Source organism: Notechis scutatus, chromosome 3 (assembly GCF_049901735.1).
Source record: "Notechis scutatus isolate UNSWTSFEM ecotype Mainland chromosome 3, rNotScu1.2, whole genome shotgun sequence".
NCBI classification, from domain to species: domain Eukaryota; kingdom Metazoa; phylum Chordata; class Lepidosauria; order Squamata; family Elapidae; genus Notechis; species Notechis scutatus.
The window spans coordinates 170547451-170568466 of record NC_142011.1 but is presented as its reverse complement, the minus strand read 5'-3'; the positions used below and the strand labels follow the sequence as shown (position 1 = coordinate 170568466).

Here is a 21016-nt window from a genome sequence, read left to right as displayed (position 1 = left end):
ATCTTAACATTCACATAGTTTAGGTTTATAACGATTGTGAAAATGTACAAAGATTACTTCTGTTCTTTTACTTCCCAGGAATTCAGCCAGGACAACAATTTTAATAACTGACATATTGTTTATATTTTGATACTATTATGACTAATTGTTTGACACTAATAAATTATTATATTTCTTTTGTACATGTTCAAAATCTGTAATTTTTCCCTTTCCATATAAGTGCAATAAAACATAGAGAATTCTAAAGACATAAAATTTGCATAACTTTATACATTCAATTAGTAAAAGAAGACTGGTATTTTGTAGCTGTCAGAAGTATATGGGGTATATATGAGTGAGGTGCTTTCATTCTCTGCAGTTATTATTTGTTCAAAAATTCATATTGGTTTCTAAAAAAATCTAGATTTATTGGTCCATGGTAGAATATATTTTAAAAATTCCAAGGAAACAAAAAATACCATAAGAGCTAGAAAAGACATTTTATGGAAATATTTAATTTATGATAATTTAATAAATTGATGTAACTGAGCATATCCTGTAATAATTATAAGAGAAGATACATTACAGGAAAAATGGAAATTTGTGATATACCAGATATTGTCTAAGGGCAATTTCTAGCATCCTTTATCACTGACCAGCTAACTAGGACTATTTGATGTATTCAAACTCCAGCATAATGGATCATATTCTGGAACAGAGATGTAAATCCAGGAGAATTAATTTGTTAAAGAAGCTGTCCATTATTGTAATAAGGAATAAGAAATTGACCTTATATTGGTTCAGATTTTCAATAATGCTTATTTATTAAAATCACAAAAACATTGAAATTGTATTTACAAGTTGACAGTCCGATTACCAGTCTACCAAATAAATTTCTTCATTAAAAGTATATAACAGTATTGACCAGCACTACTGAGCATAGGTATAATCATTGTGTTCTGATAATAATGGAGTGGTGAAAAGCATTTCAGAAGATTCACCCAAAACACTGTCCTCCCAATATATTATACAGGACATGTGTGCATGGGATGATGGTGGTGTAGCATTACTAAAATCCTGATGCACAGTATTGTGTCTTTGGAAGACATATTGTTTTCTATGAATTGTGTTCTAGGACTCTTACTTAAAATGTGTTCAATTATTTTTCACCATATAATTTGTGTGTGCCAAAACATACTACTTTTAGTTGCGATATGCAATTGTATTTCTAAAGCTAAACATTTTAATTGGCTTTTTCCCTAAACACAGTTAATAAAATGACATAATCAGAGGGGGAAAAAATAGGAATGGAAAATAGCTGTTGAATTCCAGAAAAACACAAAATATTATTCTAAAGTGATATTTTCTTTTCAATTCCAGCATATTTCATACTACCCATTTTTGAAGGATACCTTTAAAGGGAAATTTTCAGCCATGCTTAGAGAATAGATTTTTACAAAAACATTTTTTTTTTTTGCAAAGAAATGGTAGAATGATAAAGGGATTCCCTCCAAACTTTTGCAGCTTTTCAGTAAACAAAATGCAGCAGCTCATATAACTTCTAGCTCAGCCGTAAAACTAATATTTTTTTTCCAGATACATGTTGCACAGGGTTATTTGGAATAAGTGTTGATTTCCTTCATGGAGTTTTGATTTTGCACCAGGATTTTTTACAGAGAATGATGATCTGTTATATCATAATTCATTTCAACTAGTTGTTTACTTAATATAAATACAAAGAAAGCATCAGTGAAGAAGAAAAACTTCTAAGCCTTCAGCAAGATGTTGATAATCTGTCTTGCCCACTTGAGTTCTAGCTTTCAATTTTGAGTACCACAAAACAATTAGGGTATCCCAACACATGTATGTGTGTAAGTATAAAAGAATTGGCTCAATCACATTGTCTTATTAAAAGGTCCCTGCCATTTGGAAATGAAGAGCAACAATTCTTTTTTTCTATGGTTGCTGCTGATACTGTCCTTCAGTAGCTGTGTAGAAATCATCAAGGACACTTTGTAAATATTCAAATGTTGGTCTCTCTTCTGCTTTATTTTTCCAGCACGTTTTCATAATATCATAAAGCTCAGAGGGGCAAGATTCCATGCATGGCATGCGATAACCACGTTGAAGGGCTGCCATTACATCGGAATTACTCATACCTGAAATAATTTTTTTAAAAAGTAAAAGTTATTTTTAATATGGTTGGTACGAGAAGAGCTGATTTAGAAAAGGAAAATATACATTTCTAAGGTACCGTATTTGCCGGCGTATAAGACGACTGGGCGTATAAGACGACCCCCAACATTTCCACTCAAAATATAGTTTGTTATATATACTCGCCGTATAAGACTACCCCCTCTTCCACACACCTTCCACTTTTGCACTTTTTTTTTTTTGACGCACTTTTCTGCTTTGGACAATTTTGAAATGAGCTAATCCAATTTTGAACCAAGAATATGCAAATAGCTATGGAGTTTAGAAATGAGTTTTAAAAATATTTTTCATTGCTTACCATTAAGCGTAAAATATGTTGTAAATAAAATGAGAACACAGGAAACGTTCTCTTCTCAATACAGCTGATCTCTCTCTCTCTCTCTCTCTCGATCTCTCTCTCTCTCTCTCTCTCACACACACACACACACACACCAAAACCCGGACACTGAAAAGGCTGCCAAGGAACATTATATTCAATGCCTTCTCTTTAATCAAGAAACAAGGAATTCCTTAGAATCTTTTTTTTTCCCCAAGTGGCCCTCTTAAAAAAAAAAATGGAGGTAACACTTTCATTCAAAAAGTCTTCCAGTATCTGGAGTCGCTCAGACATATTGAAGTGAGGCAGGAGAGTAAGTGAAATTTGAAATGATCCAGCTACCGTTTTCTTCCCCTCCCGCCCGAAGGCCATTATCTCCACGTCAAACCGAACGAGGGGAGGCAAAGAAGCCAAACACGCTAAAAAGGATCTCTTTATTTTCCTACACAAGGTCACACCTACTTTTCCGCATTAAAAGGACAACCTCTCCTCACCACCACCACACACACACACACACCCCAATACCCGCAAACAATGTTCTGGGCATTAATCACCATTGCTACATTAACCTGGTAAATTTATACCCTGCCTCCCCCAGTGTTGCTTTGACGGCAGGATTTCACACAGCGGGCGCTCGCTCGCTCTCTTCTCCGCTCTCCCACCGTTCGCACATGTTGGAAGCACAGTAAAACCTGATAACCCACCCGGGCTCCCCATCCTTAACCTACAGCCGCCCGCACGCAAAACCTGCGTACAAAAAGAAAAAAAAAAAGAAAAGTATGCCGCACGTGAGGATCTTGAATCCCTCCTCCCCACACCGCTAAGGAAGGAAGAGGGGGAAAGGTTGCGCAGCGCGTGGCGAGTGACACCCGCCACACACACACACACACACACACACACACACCCCCCAGCCTCCCTCCCGGCTGCAACTCAAGCTCGAAGTGGGAGTCGGAGTCCCCGGCGTATAAGACGACCCCCACTTGGAGGCATGTTTTTCAGGGCAAAAAAGTCATCTTATACGCCGGCAAATACGGTAAATCATGTGCTTATATCCATTTTATTCACAAAATGGGCAGGATTTGCTTACTGGAGAAATGCAATATTTAGGTAGATTTCTTTAACCTAAATAAATTATTTGTGAAAATGAATAAAAACTTCAAAACACAAAAAGGGGCATGTTGTTTTCCAAAAGCCTAATCTACATTTCTTATTTCTAAGCTTTGAAGAAAAATCTTGCCATTGTGTACTCAGTTAATAAATGTTCCTTGTAACCTGGGAATGAGTAGGACCAAACCTCAATTGTTTTGGCCTCTTGAGTATTGCAATTGGTTTTCCTCATCCAGTTCAGCAATGGCAGTAATGGGCCAAAGCAAACATTTTCACCTTTGCCCACAACAATAGGAGCAATTTATTCCATTATCCAAGAATAATCAGATTTACACTTCCATTGTCTAGCAAAAGATGCAACTAGTGAAGTAACCTAAATTGCTGAACTTTAGTTACGTAACTTTACTTGTGGGTTGTACTGGTGTTTTATTATGGCTTCTATAATAAAACACTGTTCCACCTGATGTAGCTGCAGTCATACTTTCCTACCATCTTTTTCTTTTACCTTTTCACCAAATAACTATGTTCAACACATACCTTTGATTGACTGTGATACTTCTCTATATAGTAAAAACAAAACAAAACAATACTGTACATAGGAAGAAGCACAAACCTGGATAAGGAATTTTTCCATAAGTAATTATTTCATATAGAAGAACTCCAAAGGACCACACGTCTGATTTAATAGTAAAAGAACCATAGTTAATGGCTTCTGGTGCTGTCCATTTGATAGGGAACTTTGCACCTAGAGAAGTACAAATAATTCCATCTTAAATCTAGACATTGAAAAGTGAAGGTAGTTAAGAAATTGGAAAGAATTGTGAAGTGACTGGGTAATGACTTCTAGGAAAACATGAAAACCTATTTTCTTCCTCATCCCCTGCCTTACCATAATTGTCCTTCATGAACAGAGAACAAAAAAGGAAAGCATGCAGATCTTGGCATCTGGAATTCTTCCTACCCCTTTTCCAGCAGTGGTCTCCATATTGTGAATGTAATGAAGTAATGTGTTTCGTCCACTTGTGTGATTATGACACAGGAAATTCAGGTTGGGTATATAATCTTTGCTCTGAATTGTGCAACTAAGAGGGAGGGGGCCTTAGAATGGAGGAATTGTCAAAATTCCAGGTTGCTGCCCAAATCTCTCTTTCAGAGAAATGCATTATATGTCTCCCCACAGCCCCTACCTACTGCATTGTTTGTCCTATGGAAAATGACACATTGTTCAATATATTAAATTTAATACATTAAATATATTAAAAGTATAATTTATTATACTTTATTGATTAGAAACATCTAAGTGACCACTGATAAAAATCTGCCCCATCATTAAATATATTAAAATTTAAAAAACAGTACAAACCTTCCCTGGCTGTGTATTCATTATCTTCAATAACTCTTGCAAGGCCAAAATCAGCAATTTTACACATAAGTGCATCTGAAACTAAAACATTTGCTGCTCTAAGATCCCGATGTATGTAATTTTTTCTTTCAATATATGCCATCCCCTCTGCAATCTGCAAGAAGAGATAAAAAGGTTTTAATTTTTCTACTGTGTTGCTTATATGTTCAAAAATATGTAAAAATAACTCATTAACAATAGTTTGTGTTCTATTTTAGTATATCAGTTTTATATACAAGCCTAATATCTCCTTTTATTTGTATCTGAAGAATACTTGTAAAAATTTATAACCTTTTGTTAAAAAGTGGTGATTATTTAAGCAATATTTTGTAAAATTTGTCTAAAAGTTATATTTGGATCTGTTTCCAACCCATAGGCCAGCAGCTTAAATACAAGTATGACATTTTCCATTGCTTTGCAAACAATAGAGACAAAGCCACTAGTTGTGTTCTATTTAAATAACTGGTATTTAAGTTATATTTTTTAAAATACACATTCTTTTATTTTAATGGCAATTGCTTTTCTAAAATTTATTAGGACTGCAAATCTTTGAAAGACACTTAATTTTATTTATTAAACAGATGTACTGTAGAATCAGGATCAATTTGTAATGTACTGTTTTATAACAACATATCATAAGTCAAGAATAAAGCAAAAATAATGTCAATACATTTGGTTACTAATGCCACAGTGAGAATTGGTAAAGGATTCATTAGGGGTTCAACAGACCTTGGACAAATTCTGTCTTTCCGAAAGATGGCACCAGGCACCATCTGAACTTCTGGTGAAAACCTTCCAGAAGGTTGAGATAGGATACCCAAGAAATATATACAGGTAGTCCTTGACATTTCTTGCCACAGTGGTTAAGTAAACCACTACAGTTGTTAAGTGAATCTGGCTTCCCCATTGACTCTGCTCACCAGAAGTTTGCAAAATAGGATCACATGACCTTGGGACTTGACAACAGTCATAAATATGAACTAACTGGCAGGCATTTGAATTTTGATCATGTGACTATGAGGATGCTGCAAAAGTTACTGTGAAAAACAGTCGTAAGTCACTTTTTACTATACTCTTGTAACTTTGAATGGTCACTAAATGAACTGTTGTAAATCAAGGACTACCTGTACACCCTTTATGCCTCAGTCTTTCCAGCCTACATATGTAGGGAACTCCAAGACTGTTTTAAGTGCATGTGTACCACATAGGTCCAAACTATCTGAATCTGGCATATACTTATTAGTCAAGCCTATAGAGTCTGAAAGGTTGAAACAAAAACTTGAACTTGAATAAATAAAGTCACTGTATTCACTGGAAGTTGCAGTTAAGTTGAAGCTGAATTTCAGCAACTCAAAAACTGTAATACTGTAAATAGGTGCCTGTACATTCTTTAAAAACACATAAGTATACGCAAAAAGAGAAACTGTTCTTTTCTTGTTCCTCTTCTTGAGATCAGATAATGGAAAAATATTTGTGACGCTTCTCATTTTCCTGTCACAATTGCTGAATTCTTTTTTTAAATATGAGAAATAGTCTTTAGATTAAATACGTGTTTAAAATAAATAAAATAAATGAATTTAAACTTAAATTATGATTTATAATCTTTTTGAAAGCAAAGCGGAATGTCCAGATAAAATAATTCATTGCACTGGGAAAAGTAAAAAAACACCCCGATTTTAAATAGAAGTATAAAAAGTTGTTGATGTTAAACTAGTCTGGGCTAAATTTTACAACAGAAAATTAAGTTCATGTTCAAAGCATACTTGTTAGAAGGCATCCTGTTATCTAGTGTTTTGATCTGGGGTATATTCTGGCCTGGGGTATATACTGGCCTGGGGTATATACTGGATAGGTTTAATAGATAGGTTTAATTGAAACCTATCTGAAGTTATGAATATTTAGATCTATTTTTATATATATTGTTCCACTGTGCTAGGTTTTGAAGTGAATATCTAATCGGATAGTAATGTATTCTGGCTAGTTGCTATTTTATTTAATGAGAAAGAAAGTGAGGAAGATGGTAAAGTGAAAAACTATTTACTAAATGCAGTGTATTTCTCTTCCGCTCTTCTAATTTATTTGCAATGGCTCTGGCTTCACTGCATCTGCTTCCTAGTAGTAACAGGGCCCATCCTCATAAATGAACCTAGTTTTAAACTCATGCAAATCCTGAAGATTTCTAAACTAGTTGGAAGGAGCTCAGTTTCTGTTTCTTTTTCTAAATTGGCTTGAACTTAAATGGGCAATGCATTTACATGGCTAAAGAAATTTAGTTCCTAATGATTTTTCATGATCCAATGATTAGTCATTATAGGTCTAGAATTCTCTTTTCTCAAGTTTATAAGCGAGAACAACAATGAGTCTTCTTGGGAAGTCAGATTCACACCTAGTTGACGTTTCTTGTATTCTCTTTTGCAGTACTAAACAGTCATCGTAAGCACTTAAGGACTGCAATAACTTCTGTAGCAGGAAAAAAAAACCTTTTTCCTGCTATGTTGTTCCTTGAAGTTAGAATATGAATACTTATTCCATGACATCAGAAGAGCCCAGACAACAATTCAACATGGTTGAAAGCTCTATAAACATAATTAATTAGTGCTTCATAATTAAACTGAAGTTTTTGTAATAATACTAGCTTCGTTGATATACCATAGTTATGGTTTTCAAGGGATACTTTTACATGCTTGTAATCAGGTTTATAATTTGGTAACAGTTTATACACTTCAATCTAGTCACATAGATCTATTATTTTCCTATAGCAACAAGAAGACTTCTTTAATTTATATCTAGTTTTGTTTACCTGAGCTGAGAAATCAATGAGCTTTGGTAGTAGTAATTTTGTCCCTTCTGTACTCTTCAGAAAATCCAGTAAGCTTCCTGTGTGGAGTAAGCAAGTTTATTGGCAAAAATACAAATAAAACAAGTATTCTGATCATCTGGTTTTCCAGATTACGCTAAAGTATGCAATTTTAGATTATACTTTACTGACTAACCCACAAGTTTAGTCACTTGGACCATTATGGATGAGTGCAAATTGTGAACTTTAATTTACTTTAATTTATGAAGGATAGTTTTGTCTAGAAAAGAGCCAACTTCCAGGATGAAAAGCCAACAATTCTGCCAAGATTCAGAATTTAATGTAGATTGACTCTCTATTTCAAATCTAATGACTATCAATAAATAATATTTTTGACATAACATTCAATAATGCATACCTTTTGCCATAAATTCTGTTATAATGTAAATAGGTTCTTCTTTGGTGACTACAGCGTATAGTCTGACTAGCTTGTCATGCTGAAGTGTTTTCATTAGGTTAGCTTCTTCCATGAATGCTTGGACGGACATAGTACCAGGTTTCAAAGTTTTAACTGCCACTTTGGTATTATTATTATAATAACCTAGAATGAAATTGACAAGATGAATCCAAAAATAATTACAATTATTTATATTCAATTAATACATTACTAAAATATCTAGATGTGACACTTTTACTATGCTGTATATATGCAAAAGTCCAACCTTATCCAGCCTGGTGTACGCCACATGTTAATTGAGCTGGAAGAAGAAATTTGAATCTTGCATTTACTAAATGCAAAGTTTATTTATTCATTGAAGCAACTTTTTTTCAGGCTTCAATGTGATACAGAAAAAAGATGCTGCTGTTTTTTGTATCTATACTTTCAAATCATCACTGTAGAAAATTGGTGGATGAATGGGTGTACAAGAACACTAAGCTCTTAAATAGCGGAATCCTACACCTAAACCACAAGAAGGAATATAATACTCATGACAAATTCATATCTAATATTACAAAAATACAGAAAAATGTACACATTTAATTTCTTTTATATTAGGAAGATAAATAAAGAATAGTTTATTTATCTGTTTTCTCAAAATTATACAAAGTGGCATATATGACAGGTAATGAGGGAGGTTGGTAATGATTGTAAGTCTAAATCTTCTGGGTCGAGCTAAAGGGGTAACTAAATTTTATTTCAGATGCATTTTTGACAGAATCCTGTTCCAAAGTTTTTTAAAATTTAATTTGCATTTTATGTTGTGCATTTTTTAATAAATTTTATCAGAATGCTTGCTTCCTTTTCTGTATGATCAATTCCCATAAAAATAATAGGATATATTCCTGAGCGCACATATTATATAATCTTTTGCATACATTTTTTTCTCAAAGCAGATACTTTCTAATGAAATAGAGTTTTCTCTTGTCCATGAGACCTCATGTTATAATACCCTTCAGGATGTAAAATGTTGTGAGATTCTTTGCTGGTTTTGGTCACTGGATTTAAAAAGTTATTCTTCTATATAATTTAAAACATAATAAAGGATTAGTGTTATCCTTTATTATCTCCCTTAACTATCTTATCTCATTAACTGTCTTGGATTTCTTTGCCACACTAAAATCATTATGAAGCAAACAAGGCAAAATACATGTCCTTTTGGAAATACAAAGAAAAATGAAATCTATACACTAATTGTGATCAGTTCCAGGACATTTCTATATGAGGTGTATGACAAGCTAATTTGCATGTTGGCAGACATGAGCAGTAGCAACCTGTAGTTTGGCTCTTCAATGCAGTAATTTTGTCATTGTCTAGCAGTTACTTAAAGGGTTACAGTATGCCAAATTTAGATGTCAAAGTGGCTACATAAACAAGAGGAAACATCTTGAACCAGAAACACCCTCTTTTTCTTTTTTACATAAAGATGAAGGAACATAACTTCCTGAAATCGGTTCTTCCTTCTGCAGATGACAGCACTTCCCTAACCTATAGTATAGTATGTCCATTCATTTTGCAGAATTTTTGGTATGGCTATACTAAATAGCAAACATCCCAAGATGATGCCTGAGAAGTATATTGTATCTGCATGTCTTATATTAAACTAACAAATCAATCATCACTGTGACAGGAAGTGAAGGCATGGCCATATGGAGATGGGTTCCTAAATTGAAAAGAGAGGCAGTCATTCGGTGGGCAAATGGAAACTTGACCATGCAACTGAAGTCAACAATCATAGTCATCCAAGATTTGTTCTGTGCTACCCAGCATTATCTGCCAAGTACTGCATAAGGCACTGTTTCATGATATGAGCAAATAGTTTTTTTCTACATCCCTGAGCAGTGGTGGGATTCAAATTGTCTTACCAACAATTCGGTGGGTGTGCTTTGCGTGCACGCATGGCAAACACGCACTTTGCACGCATGCAGAGCCTTTCCTACTGACCTCCTGCACGCTTCCTGTGTCTTCAACAGCTGACCCGCGGCAATCCGCTGTGCCGCACGATGCAGCTGAGCATCAAAAGCAGGAAATAAAGGTCGGTATGGAGCCAGGGTGGGCCCAGCAGCTGATCATCGGGAGCGAACTGATTCGCTCCCACATGATCTTCGGAGCTACTGGAGTCACTCCTCCTCCGACCAAAGAAATGTTCAGGGTAATTGGGCAATAACAAAGGCCCATTTTGCCTACGCATGATCTTAGGAGCTGCAACATCTTAGAAACTGGCACTATACTAGATTTTTTTGACAACTATTTGAGGGATGTTGGGAAAAGGACACACACATTCTCTGACATCTTCTGTAATCTCTTTTTTTCTTATATAATCATTCAGTTCAATGCTCCTAATCAACATCATTGTTTCTTGACTGTTATAATAAATCCAGCACCAGTAATTATGATTACAAGAAGTGCCAGCAAGATCACTCTTTACTGGTGCCTAGGTTCACAAAAATTAAGTATCAGGTTAAACTTCTCTCTCCCCTCCCACCCCCATGTTTCTGGAAAAAGAAATAAGTTGAGAAACAATTAAATTGCTTTCTTATGAGACTATGAATAAGCAACGGAGAATAGTGGTTAGAGCTCATAGGCCACCTGCACTTATTTGAACATAGAACTTCAGTTTTGGGAAAAAAACATTTCATATTTCCAAACATTCTGATTTGGTTCATTTCCTGCACTGTATCACTGAAGAGAAACATGTAGCACACAGCAATGTAGTACATCTTTTGAATGCAAAATAATGCTTATCAATAACTTATCCCAGTTGAGAAACAGATATCATTGTTGACAAGTGTTCTAAGGTTTGCTTTATGTATGGTGACTATTTGTTTTAGTTTGGGGTAAGGGTTTTATAAATTATTTTATATTTCAAAGCCGTGTTAAGCCAATTTTAGAGCTTTATAATACTGTTCTCATGTATTTCCTGCCTCAAGATGCCAGAAAATAGCATCCCCATTTCTCAGTAATCATGTCCATGATAGATATTACGAGGAAGACTCAGGGGCCATAGTTCCTCTATCCTCTTCTACTTACTCCCTGCTATTTACATGTTATAAGCATATGAGAAATTGTCTATATAATACAAGTGAGTACCTTACCCATCCAAACTTCTCCGAATTGACCCGCTCCAAGTTTTTTCACTAATTTGATTGAATCTCGAGGAATTTCCCAGGCATCTTTATCCCACGGTTTCTGTGGCTTAGGACTAATACATGCTTTCTCTAGCTTTCTGCATAAGCCATCCGCTTGTTCTGTTTAAGAAACAAACATCCTATATTTGTATCATTATACATTTTCAGAGCCTGTATACCTGTATTTTCTTTCTAGAGGACAGGATTACATTTTAATGCCACAGATTCTGTGGCATTTGTTTTTCATCCTCAAGTTGACTATCAGTTAAGATTAGTGTGATCCTGTGATGCAGCTGCAAAAAGTTATATGGGGATAATTACATTGGAACTATGTGTACTTATCCAACCTTTCATAAGGGAAATGAAAGAGCCAAAGATATCTATATAAAATGTTATTGTGAATGAACAAAATTGCACTCCCTTTAATATCAACTGTGGTTTTTCTTTCCCACAGCAAATATGTTCACAAGACTGCCACAGTGTTATACAAATATTTACAATGTTGATAATCTGAAAAGTATTCTGTTTCAAGCCAATCTGATATTCCTCAAGCTGCATTTATCTTGGTTTCACATTGATATATGCCTTTTGAATATTTCAATCTGCTCCCTCCTGAAATTTCACCTGGACTTATACTATGCTCACCCTTGACACAATTATCCTATAAGTCAAAATCTATTTGAATTTGAAATGCAGAAATGTTTTCCGTCTTGGCTAGTATTTTATAGGTACTTTAGAAAATCTGCTGACTTACTTTGATAATGTTTGATCATATCACTGATGCAGGGAAAAGTAATTCTTGGAGAGATGTAATAGCCTCCATTGTCTAAGCTTCTGATTTTGTAGTGCTTAACAACATCACCATTTTGTCCATCATGGTCTCTTATGGATAATGAATAACTACCTGTGGACAAAACAAAACCAACAATAAACCATAAAATAATTGCCATTTGGTTGCTATCTTTAAAATAATAACATATAAACAATGTTAATAAAGAAAAGGTTAAACTGTGTCAGCTTTGTAAGGTAGTCCAGACAAGGAGCCCACCCAGAAGTACTACTTCTACGTTATTGTAAGGTTGTATTCATATAATATTGCAAGTCTTAAAGTAGGTTTCTCCCCCATTGCTGTCAAAACCCAAAATATTAGGAAGGGTCCCTTTTGAGATGTTTGCCTTCCCATCTCCCTTCTGCATGCTAATTGCCTCATATCTGAGAATTGTTCTTCCTCCATCTCCCAAAGTCATTGCTACCTACTGTCGCAGTAAGACAATAAACACTAGGTCCATCAGATTGATATTTTTCTAAAGCTTAGTAAACAGATTGCAATAAAACAAAACTTACTTTTAAAAAACAGGCTTCTGTTAGCATTCCCATTTGTTTAAAAATGTTTCTTTTTAAAAAAATAAAACAACATTTTTCCTGGGCGAACAATTCTGACTCTTTCCAAACAAGCAATGATTCAGAACAAGGAAAATAATCATGGGACTCTGTTTCTATTTTTCCACTATAGTTAATCATCTTATAAACTATTTTTCTCACAGTATCACTCATTCCAACTGCATTTCTTACACATTTGAACAATTGTATTATGTTATAGCTGAATAGTGATAGAATTTGACTTTAATAAGACTCTCAGATGATTGTAAAATAGAATCCTAATCATTTCTGCCCCTTAAACACTTTCCTTTTCATCATACAACACAAACCTGGAAACCATAATCATATGGCTGAGCTGGCATCTGGTGGAGATGGAGGGCAATTTAACAATTTTTTTCTCTATGGGTTCCTCAGGTTGTACTCTCTCTCCATTCTTATTTAACAGCCAACAAAGCCACTAGGTCAGATATCATCAATACCATATCCAGTTATATAACTCCCAACCTAGAGCAACCAAGTCATATTGCTAAGGTTCCTTCCCAATCTCTAGAAACTCTGGAGTCCCTGAATGGGAAAGAACAGCTTTCGCTCAGACTTTCCTCTGTCCTCCTTCAGTTCTGGATAAAATTGTGTTCTCTCAGACAGAACTGGAGCACAGTTTGGGGATCCTTTTATGGTCTTGGCTCTGCTGAAACGGGAGACAGCAGTCAGGGCCAGGAGGCTCTTTCAGATACTAAATTCCATACATTTCCAGATTGGGGGACAATCACTCATGTCTTAGTCGCTTTTCATATGGACTAATGCAACATGCTCTATATAAAGCTGCCTTCTACCTAGAAAATTTTTTATTGTATGAATAATTACGGGTATAACTTGATGTACCATTGTGTGCCATTGCACACGGCCATGTTATTTATGAGACACCTGTGCCTCCTTCTCATTTCTTGGTATCTGGCAGGTAGGCATGTTTCAGGTCCCTTCTTATATTACCTGGCAGAATCCGGCTGCCATGCCTTCTCTGTCACAGTCCTCTTAAGCTTTAGATGGCCACAAGTCTGCTAGCCTTTAAGGCCCTGAAAACCTGGCTTTCACTGGGCATTAGGCCTGATCTTTTTAATGGATTGTGCATTTGTTGACCTTGATTGTTTTGCTGTTCTGTTCTGGTATTCCCTGTTTTGTTTTTATGCTACTATCCAACTATAAGTTCTTTTGTTAAGTTGGGCAGCAATGTAAATCAAAGGAAGAAAACATCAATTTAAATAGCAATGTATATTAAAGATAACCCGAAAATCTTATTTCTGGTCAATAATTCTCTTTAGAAGGAATCTAGAAAAAGTAGGAAAGTCTGTTAGATTCTGGTTTGTTGATTGGAAGAAAGATTTTTTTTGTCATAGATGTTGCAAATATATTTGATCATACAGAAGCTTATTCAAAAGTTTGTGTCACAAACATGTAAGAGACAGAAAATTGAATTTATTTTCAGATCCAATGAAATCCAGAAAACTTACCTTTTAATGTTTCACTCTCTCTGATCAGGAATGCTCCAGGAGAATTTCCTGGAGCTAGAAGTTGCCTTTCTGCATCTTTTCTGGTTATGTCTTTAAAGAACCATCTGAAAGTATTATTTAAAAAAATATTTTATTGTTACCCAAACATGAGAAAAAAAGCAAAGGAAATCAAATACTTAAAAGATAAGAAACCTACTCTTCTGTTTCTAAAGTATTGACTTTTGCAACATAATTGCTTGGGATAAATCCTTCTTTTTTCGTTACAAGGGACTTAGCCCTCCACCATTCACCATGTCTAAAAAAAAAGAGTAAAATAATCACTGTTATTTTTGTAAAGAAGACTTTACTGATCAACATTCAAAGTAGCATTCAAAGCAGCTTACATTTCAACTGAAGGAAATAATAACTATTTTCAGACATCATACTAATCCAGGATTAATGGTTTGGCATGAATCACATTCATTGAAATAGTTGCCTCATTTGGGGCTTTTTATCCTAACACACTATTTGCTTTGTTTAACTGTAGATGTAAATAAATCACAGGTAGTTCTCAACTTATAAGCCGGAATTACTGTCGTAAGTTGTTGTGGTCATAAATTTAGGCGTCATGTGACCAGATCTCCAATTTTTCAACATTTCTTGTGGTGGTGGTTAAATGAATGATGCAATTGGAATGAGAAAATCAGCAAAAAAATGTCACAAATCACAGTCATGTGACTGCAGGATGTGCACATGGTCATATTGATGATCATGGACCATGGGAATATGTCTGCTTACCACAACTTGGGAAATGGGTGGTAAATAGCTTTTCTGGGTATTGTTGTAACTTCAAATCCTTGTTAAGTAAGTGGTTGTAAGATGAGCATTATCTGTTCAAAGTATATTTTGTTCAATGCCAGAAGTAACCTCATTCTCTGATGGTAAGGCACACTACGATACCAGGGAACTGGACCCATTCTTAGGTGATTTAATTTTGAGCTGGTTGTTTTTATTCCCTCTTTGCCAAAAGCCTGTACCTCTGTTTTTATAAGGTTACTGTAAATGTGATTTTTGTATCTTTTTACATCTATGGTTTTTATATGTGGTTTTATCCATTTGTTGTGCACCACCCATAGTCTCCTTTGGTGAAATGTGCAGATGTATAAATTTGATAAAGAAAGACATCTTCATCTGCCCATAATAACTTTCTCAGACAGGCTGGGTAGAAAGCTAAGCCAGTGAATCCAAGCACTTCTGTTCCTTTCACAGCTAAAGGTAAATGGTTTAGTATGCTGCCAAAGTATGCCCAACATATTACCTGTTAACTATGTTAAGAATCAAAACTGATTTGAGACCTCATGCATATTAAATCCTGCAATTCACTTCCAAAACTAGTATTACTTATCACACAGGTTTAGATGACTGCATAATTTAATAAATATATAGGTCAGCATTAATTTCTGTATTTGCATTTGCATAGAAAGTGATTTGTTTTTTTATCGCAATAGCTAGAGATTGATAGTTTTTATTAAACATAGAAAACTGATGGCAGAAAAATACCCAGGGGATTATTCGAATCTGCCCTTTAATGTTTTTGATTTTTTTAACTTAAAAAAAAAAACTTTGTCGGATAGATTATCCCAAGAATGTTTAAATTCAGTTATTGATGATTAAAGCAATATTTCATGGACAAAGAAAAAGCATGTGACTTTTTAATGGAAAGAAATATTACACAGCTATTAATGTCTATGGCTATATAGATACAGTATATGTATGTTTTAGTATTATACATTTACAAACATGTTAATGGGAACAAAATGGGATAAATGGGAACAAAAACTCCCTTTAAAACCTGCAGGACATCTGCTTCTGAACTTCTAATCAATTCTTCAATAAGAGATCCTGGAGACTGAATTTGAAAGTATACACAGGGTTGTCCAATAGTCCTTTTATTATACCTTTCCAATTGGCCAGCTGGTCAGAACAGGTTAAGTTGAATAACAATCCATATCTTGTGAACTTCATGGCCAATAAATACAGTCCTTCCCAGTTTTTACCCAGCACAATGCTACCTTCATTAGTTTTATAACATGAACCAGGTTTGATCTACTAGAATTAAAATGGCCAGTTTAATTGCTGAGCATACCCCCTAACCTCATGATTACACAGAAGTAAATAAAATCAGGACAAGACTTCTATACTTATACTTACTCCTCCAGAATTCTCATTTTTTCTCCTTTTTTAAAGGACAAGTCATCTTCATGCATGCCTTCATAAATATATAAGGCTATCACAATGTCCCCATGTTCTTTCTCCTCATCTAATTGAGAAATGCAATAAATATATTCTTACTCATTTATTACACTCAAACAATAGCAATTTGTTGTAGCAATCAATGATTTTCTATAAACATACCTTCATGATAGAACCTTTGACCTGGCAAAAGAATATCTTCATTTCCCTAAAACAAAATAATACGTTATTTGATATCATCAAACTTATTTTAATTTAAAATACAGATCCTATAGGGTTTTTCTTATGCTGATTATTTTATTTTGGGTTGTAAAATAAAATATCTGCACTTAGGTTTGAAATATCCACACATACAAATTTATCAGGAAATTCCTGTCCTAATAAAGCCATTTTGGAAACTAAATGATTGCTCTTTTACCTGAACCACCACGGTTCTTCTATAAGCTTCAATGCTATATAGATTTATAAAAACATTCCTGGAAAAAATTTGCAAGAGCCAACTGGGTGGATGTCTATTTATAGAACAACAATTAGAAAGTGTTCAATATGCCTATAAAAATGAATTCCATGTCAACAAGGACTTGTATACAACCTAATCTGTTCCACTGGACAATGAATAAAATTTATTCAAAGTCAGCATGCATTTTTAGGTTATTTAAAATTGTTGGACATTCTGCAATACTAGGCTATTGCTAAAAATATTTATGGCACAATTGACCATTTTGGCTGGAATATCAGTATTTTGTGGGTTTTCTGAAAACCAAATTGATCTACTTTTGGTAAAAACAAATTTACTTATTTGTCAAAATTATATTTTTATATATACATTTATTTTAATAGAATGCTTTTCCATTTTAAAATGTGGTTTGTGAATATATCACTAGATAATTGTCGATTATTCTTCAAAAGTTTTTTCAACTATCCAGTAAGTAGAGTAAAGTTGATATATTAAGGGATTCTTGGCACAGTGGCCCCCTCCTAGATCACTTGAGTTACAACTGTTATTCTGACAGAAGGCAATCCAGTAGCTAACATTTTCAGTGATGTTCCAATCAGCCCACAACACTGTAAGAAAATTAAATGGAGCATAGCCTTGCTTTTTTTAAAAGGGGGAACTGGTGAAATCCAGCCAATTCTGAAATCCTGCTGAATTGAAATGCTAATCATCAGCAATGCTACTCCTTATCATGTTAGCAGCTCGTGTAACTTGTAAGAAGAATTGTCTGTAGTTGCCTAGGCTGAATTCACACAAAACATGTTTTGTTAAATAATCTAGAAGGACTAAAATTATATATTGTATTAATCTAAAGTATAATTATAGTTAATGCAGTCATCTTGCAGTTGGTGGACACTTTAGGAGTTATGAAGGCAGATTTTAAATCTTGGGTACCAAATGGCTACTGCGATGGGCAGTAAATGGAATAGAAGCCCCATTTATCAAATGGTAAGCTGCTTTCCTCCACTGCTTCCTGAGACCCTTTTCCATAGGGCTGTGGAATAATTGAGATTTGAATAAAAAGGTGATTTAGAGAAAGTGTGGACTCAGACATTCCATGTACTGTCACTTCCTTAATTCAAATGCATCTTTTCCTGGAGTTGGAAGGAAGATTAGAAAAAGTTCAGCTTCTAAAAGGATTTCCATCAAAGGCACAATGAGCAACTTGGTGCATCAAAAATTTTATTTTCTCTTTAAAATCCAGATTGCTGTACATTCCTATTGTCTATCATCTCATCTTTGTCATATTATTTTGGGGCAGGTAATACAATAAAGTGCCATTCAATTTTTAAATAATGTTCTGTACCTGTTCATTGAAATGCAGGTTTTCTTTAAGGCAATACTTTGTATTCTATTAGTTATTCTTCTTCATTAAAAACAACCTCAAATGAGTAAAGTCATGCATGGCAAGCTTTAGCACAGTATGTAACTCCAGCTGGTATTCTTACCATATGATAACTAAAAAACAGTTATCCTGTAATGGATACAATTGCCAGGTGCATTATCTAGTTCTTGGTTCCCAAACTTTAAAAAGAACAATAATATTCAGTTTTGGCTTTAAGACTTTCTTACACATAGGTTTCTGTTGCAATTTATCTTTCTTATCTGTAGCAATTTTTATTAAATAAAAAAAAGTATTTTATGAAGGCATCCATCTTGAAAATGGAAAGCCCATCCTCCTCTTAGCATATGTTTTATGAGAATTAATACAGTATCTCTGTAACCTTTTAAGACTGCATAGTTTAAAAAATATTTTTGAACCCTGAAGATGGTAAAAAAATTAATACTTTAAAAAAAAACCTGCAAAGCTCCTTAGACAGAGACTTTGCATGCAGCGCTCTGCAAAAGAATTAGCATTAATACTAGGCCAAGGCCCATCTTAGTTTAATACAGGTAGTCCTCGACTTATGTCCACAATTGAGCCCAAAATGTCTGTTAAGTGAAACATTTAAGTGAGTTTTGCCCTATTTTATGACCTTTCTTGCCTCAGTTGTTAAGTGAATCACTGCAGTTGATAAGTTACTAACCTGGTTGTTAAGGGAATCTGGCTTCCCCATCGACTCTGCTTGTCAGAAAGTCTCAAAGGTGATCACATGACCCTGGGACACTGCAATGGTCATAAATATGAACCAGTTGCCAAGTGTCCGAATTTTGACCATGTGATCATGGCCATGCTGCAAAGGTCGTAACTCTGAAATACAGTCGTAAGTCACTTTTTCAGTGCTGTTGTAACTTTGAACAGCTCCTAAATGAACTTTTGTAAGTCAAGGACTACCTGTAGTTTATTTCCTACAAGAATAAATACTTTCACTGTGCTTGCAGTCAGTGTCTTCTACCACTTCCCCCTCTGTAGCTGCATTGGGAGGCATTTACTCCGAACCTGCAGTCTATGGAGAATCATCCAGGTCATAGTTGTCCCAAAGATGCTTTTTTTCAAAAAGCAACAGGATTTTCTTTGTTTTTCCTTGAAGATGTTTGCTTCTCATCCAAGGGGCTTCTTCAGTTCGTGAATGTGTTAAAAAAGAGGTTTTTTTTTTTTAAAGAAAAGTAATGTATTTCCAAGATTCTACAGTGAAACTAACACTACTTAGTGATCTATAAAAGCAAGGCTATATATTTAAACTGCTCTTAGTTGGAACTGCGGACTCAAAGACATAAGGTTCTGGATTTCAGGTACATTCTTTATGGGCTAATGAATCCACTGCCACAAAATTAAACTGCAGTCCATGAAAATGTAATTTTCATTCTGGTTATGTGTTGTGTTGGCTGTTTTAATGAAATAAACACTTAAGATATGCCAGTCAAACTGCAATCTCAGTGTTGGAATTCTTCCCTGAAACTATCTACTTACTGGCCTTTGCTGTTTATTGGACGTTGGATCCCTCACATAAATAGTTCGTTCAGTTTTACGTACTGATTTGTTCTTCACATCTAGCCCATCTCCATGTAGATTGTCTTTTTGTTTGGATTTTATACATCCCATATTTTCCTGTTGGGACAAAACAAAACAATGGAAAGATTAGACAAAAATGCTGTCATATGTATTCACATAGTCAAACCTATATGAATTTGCGGGGATCTTTCCACCTTGGCAGCAGCATATAAATAATAAAACATTGTCCCCAAAGAGATTTGTGTGATATCTTTAAACAGACAAAATCATTTGGGTGTTTAGCCCAAGGTTTCACATAAGGTTTTTATTTTCACTTTGCATATAACCCTGAAAACTAATATTTATATATAGCAGTTATTGTATCTAAATAAAAGGGATTTCTGCTTTATTTTCAGGATCTGACATATATTACATTTACACAATGATGATCATCTATGTTCCATAATTTTTACAATATGCTTTATAAACGTAATAGTTTATCAAGTTGAAAGGTGAGTGAAAGATCGCTATGTTTTGTATTTACATTTCCTGTATGTTCGTCCCTTCTAAATTTAAACTTCTCATGATTAATGTCCTGGGATTTAACTGAGGTTTTAGAAATTGGTAAAGTGTATATTGCTTGAGAGAATGCATCCTGAATGTTTACTGAAATCAAGAAAAAAAAATCATAAAAATCATGTTAAGTGTCATGATTTCCTAACATTGTTTTTATTATTTATTTGGAAAAATCAGAAGGCTCTTGCAGATTGGTACCTGGTACCGTAGCGACCGCTTTGTGCTCCTGGCAAAATGAAGGAATGGGGTGGGATTCTCCCGGTTCTGTCCAGCTCTGTAGAACCGGTAGCTCTGAAATGCAGCAGACATACCCTGTTTCTCCAACAATATGGCCTCCCCCAATAGGAAGTCCCAGCATGTTTTATAGGCATGAAATGAAATTAAGCCCTTCCCCCCAAATTAAGCCCTATATTAAAACATGCAAAATGCGGGGGGAATGGTGGGGGGGCTTGCCGTTAGGAAGTTCTTTTGTTGCACACCCGGATATGGTGCTGCCTTCGTTGACCCCAA

General features: G+C 34.8%; 1 protein-coding gene across 2 annotated transcripts in view; it reads right to left on the bottom strand.

Annotated features, from left to right (window-relative positions):
* Positions 1 to 474: 474 nt before the first annotated feature.
* LYN (LYN proto-oncogene, Src family tyrosine kinase) overlaps positions 475 to 21016 on the bottom strand; it is a 44430-nt gene continuing 23888 nt past the window's right edge. Inside the window, exons 2-13 of one of the 2 annotated variants that reach the window (XM_026692506.2) lie at positions 19910 to 20047; positions 16725 to 16770; positions 16521 to 16629; positions 14527 to 14625; positions 14331 to 14434; positions 12197 to 12346; positions 11410 to 11562; positions 8234 to 8416; positions 7819 to 7895; positions 4980 to 5133; positions 4230 to 4361; positions 475 to 2138 (exon numbers count right to left, since the gene is read on the bottom strand). In XM_026692506.2, the coding sequence (XP_026548291.1) occupies positions 1936 to 2138; positions 4230 to 4361; positions 4980 to 5133; positions 7819 to 7895; positions 8234 to 8416; positions 11410 to 11562; positions 12197 to 12346; positions 14331 to 14434; positions 14527 to 14625; positions 16521 to 16629; positions 16725 to 16770; positions 19910 to 20041 (1542 nt within the window). In that variant the 5' untranslated portion in view covers positions 20042 to 20047 and the 3' untranslated portion in view covers positions 475 to 1935. The remainder of the gene's footprint in view (positions 2139 to 4229; positions 4362 to 4979; positions 5134 to 7818; positions 7896 to 8233; positions 8417 to 11409; positions 11563 to 12196; positions 12347 to 14330; positions 14435 to 14526; positions 14626 to 16520; positions 16630 to 16724; positions 16771 to 19909; positions 20048 to 21016) is intronic. The other variant, XM_026692519.2, reaches the window with a different exon arrangement.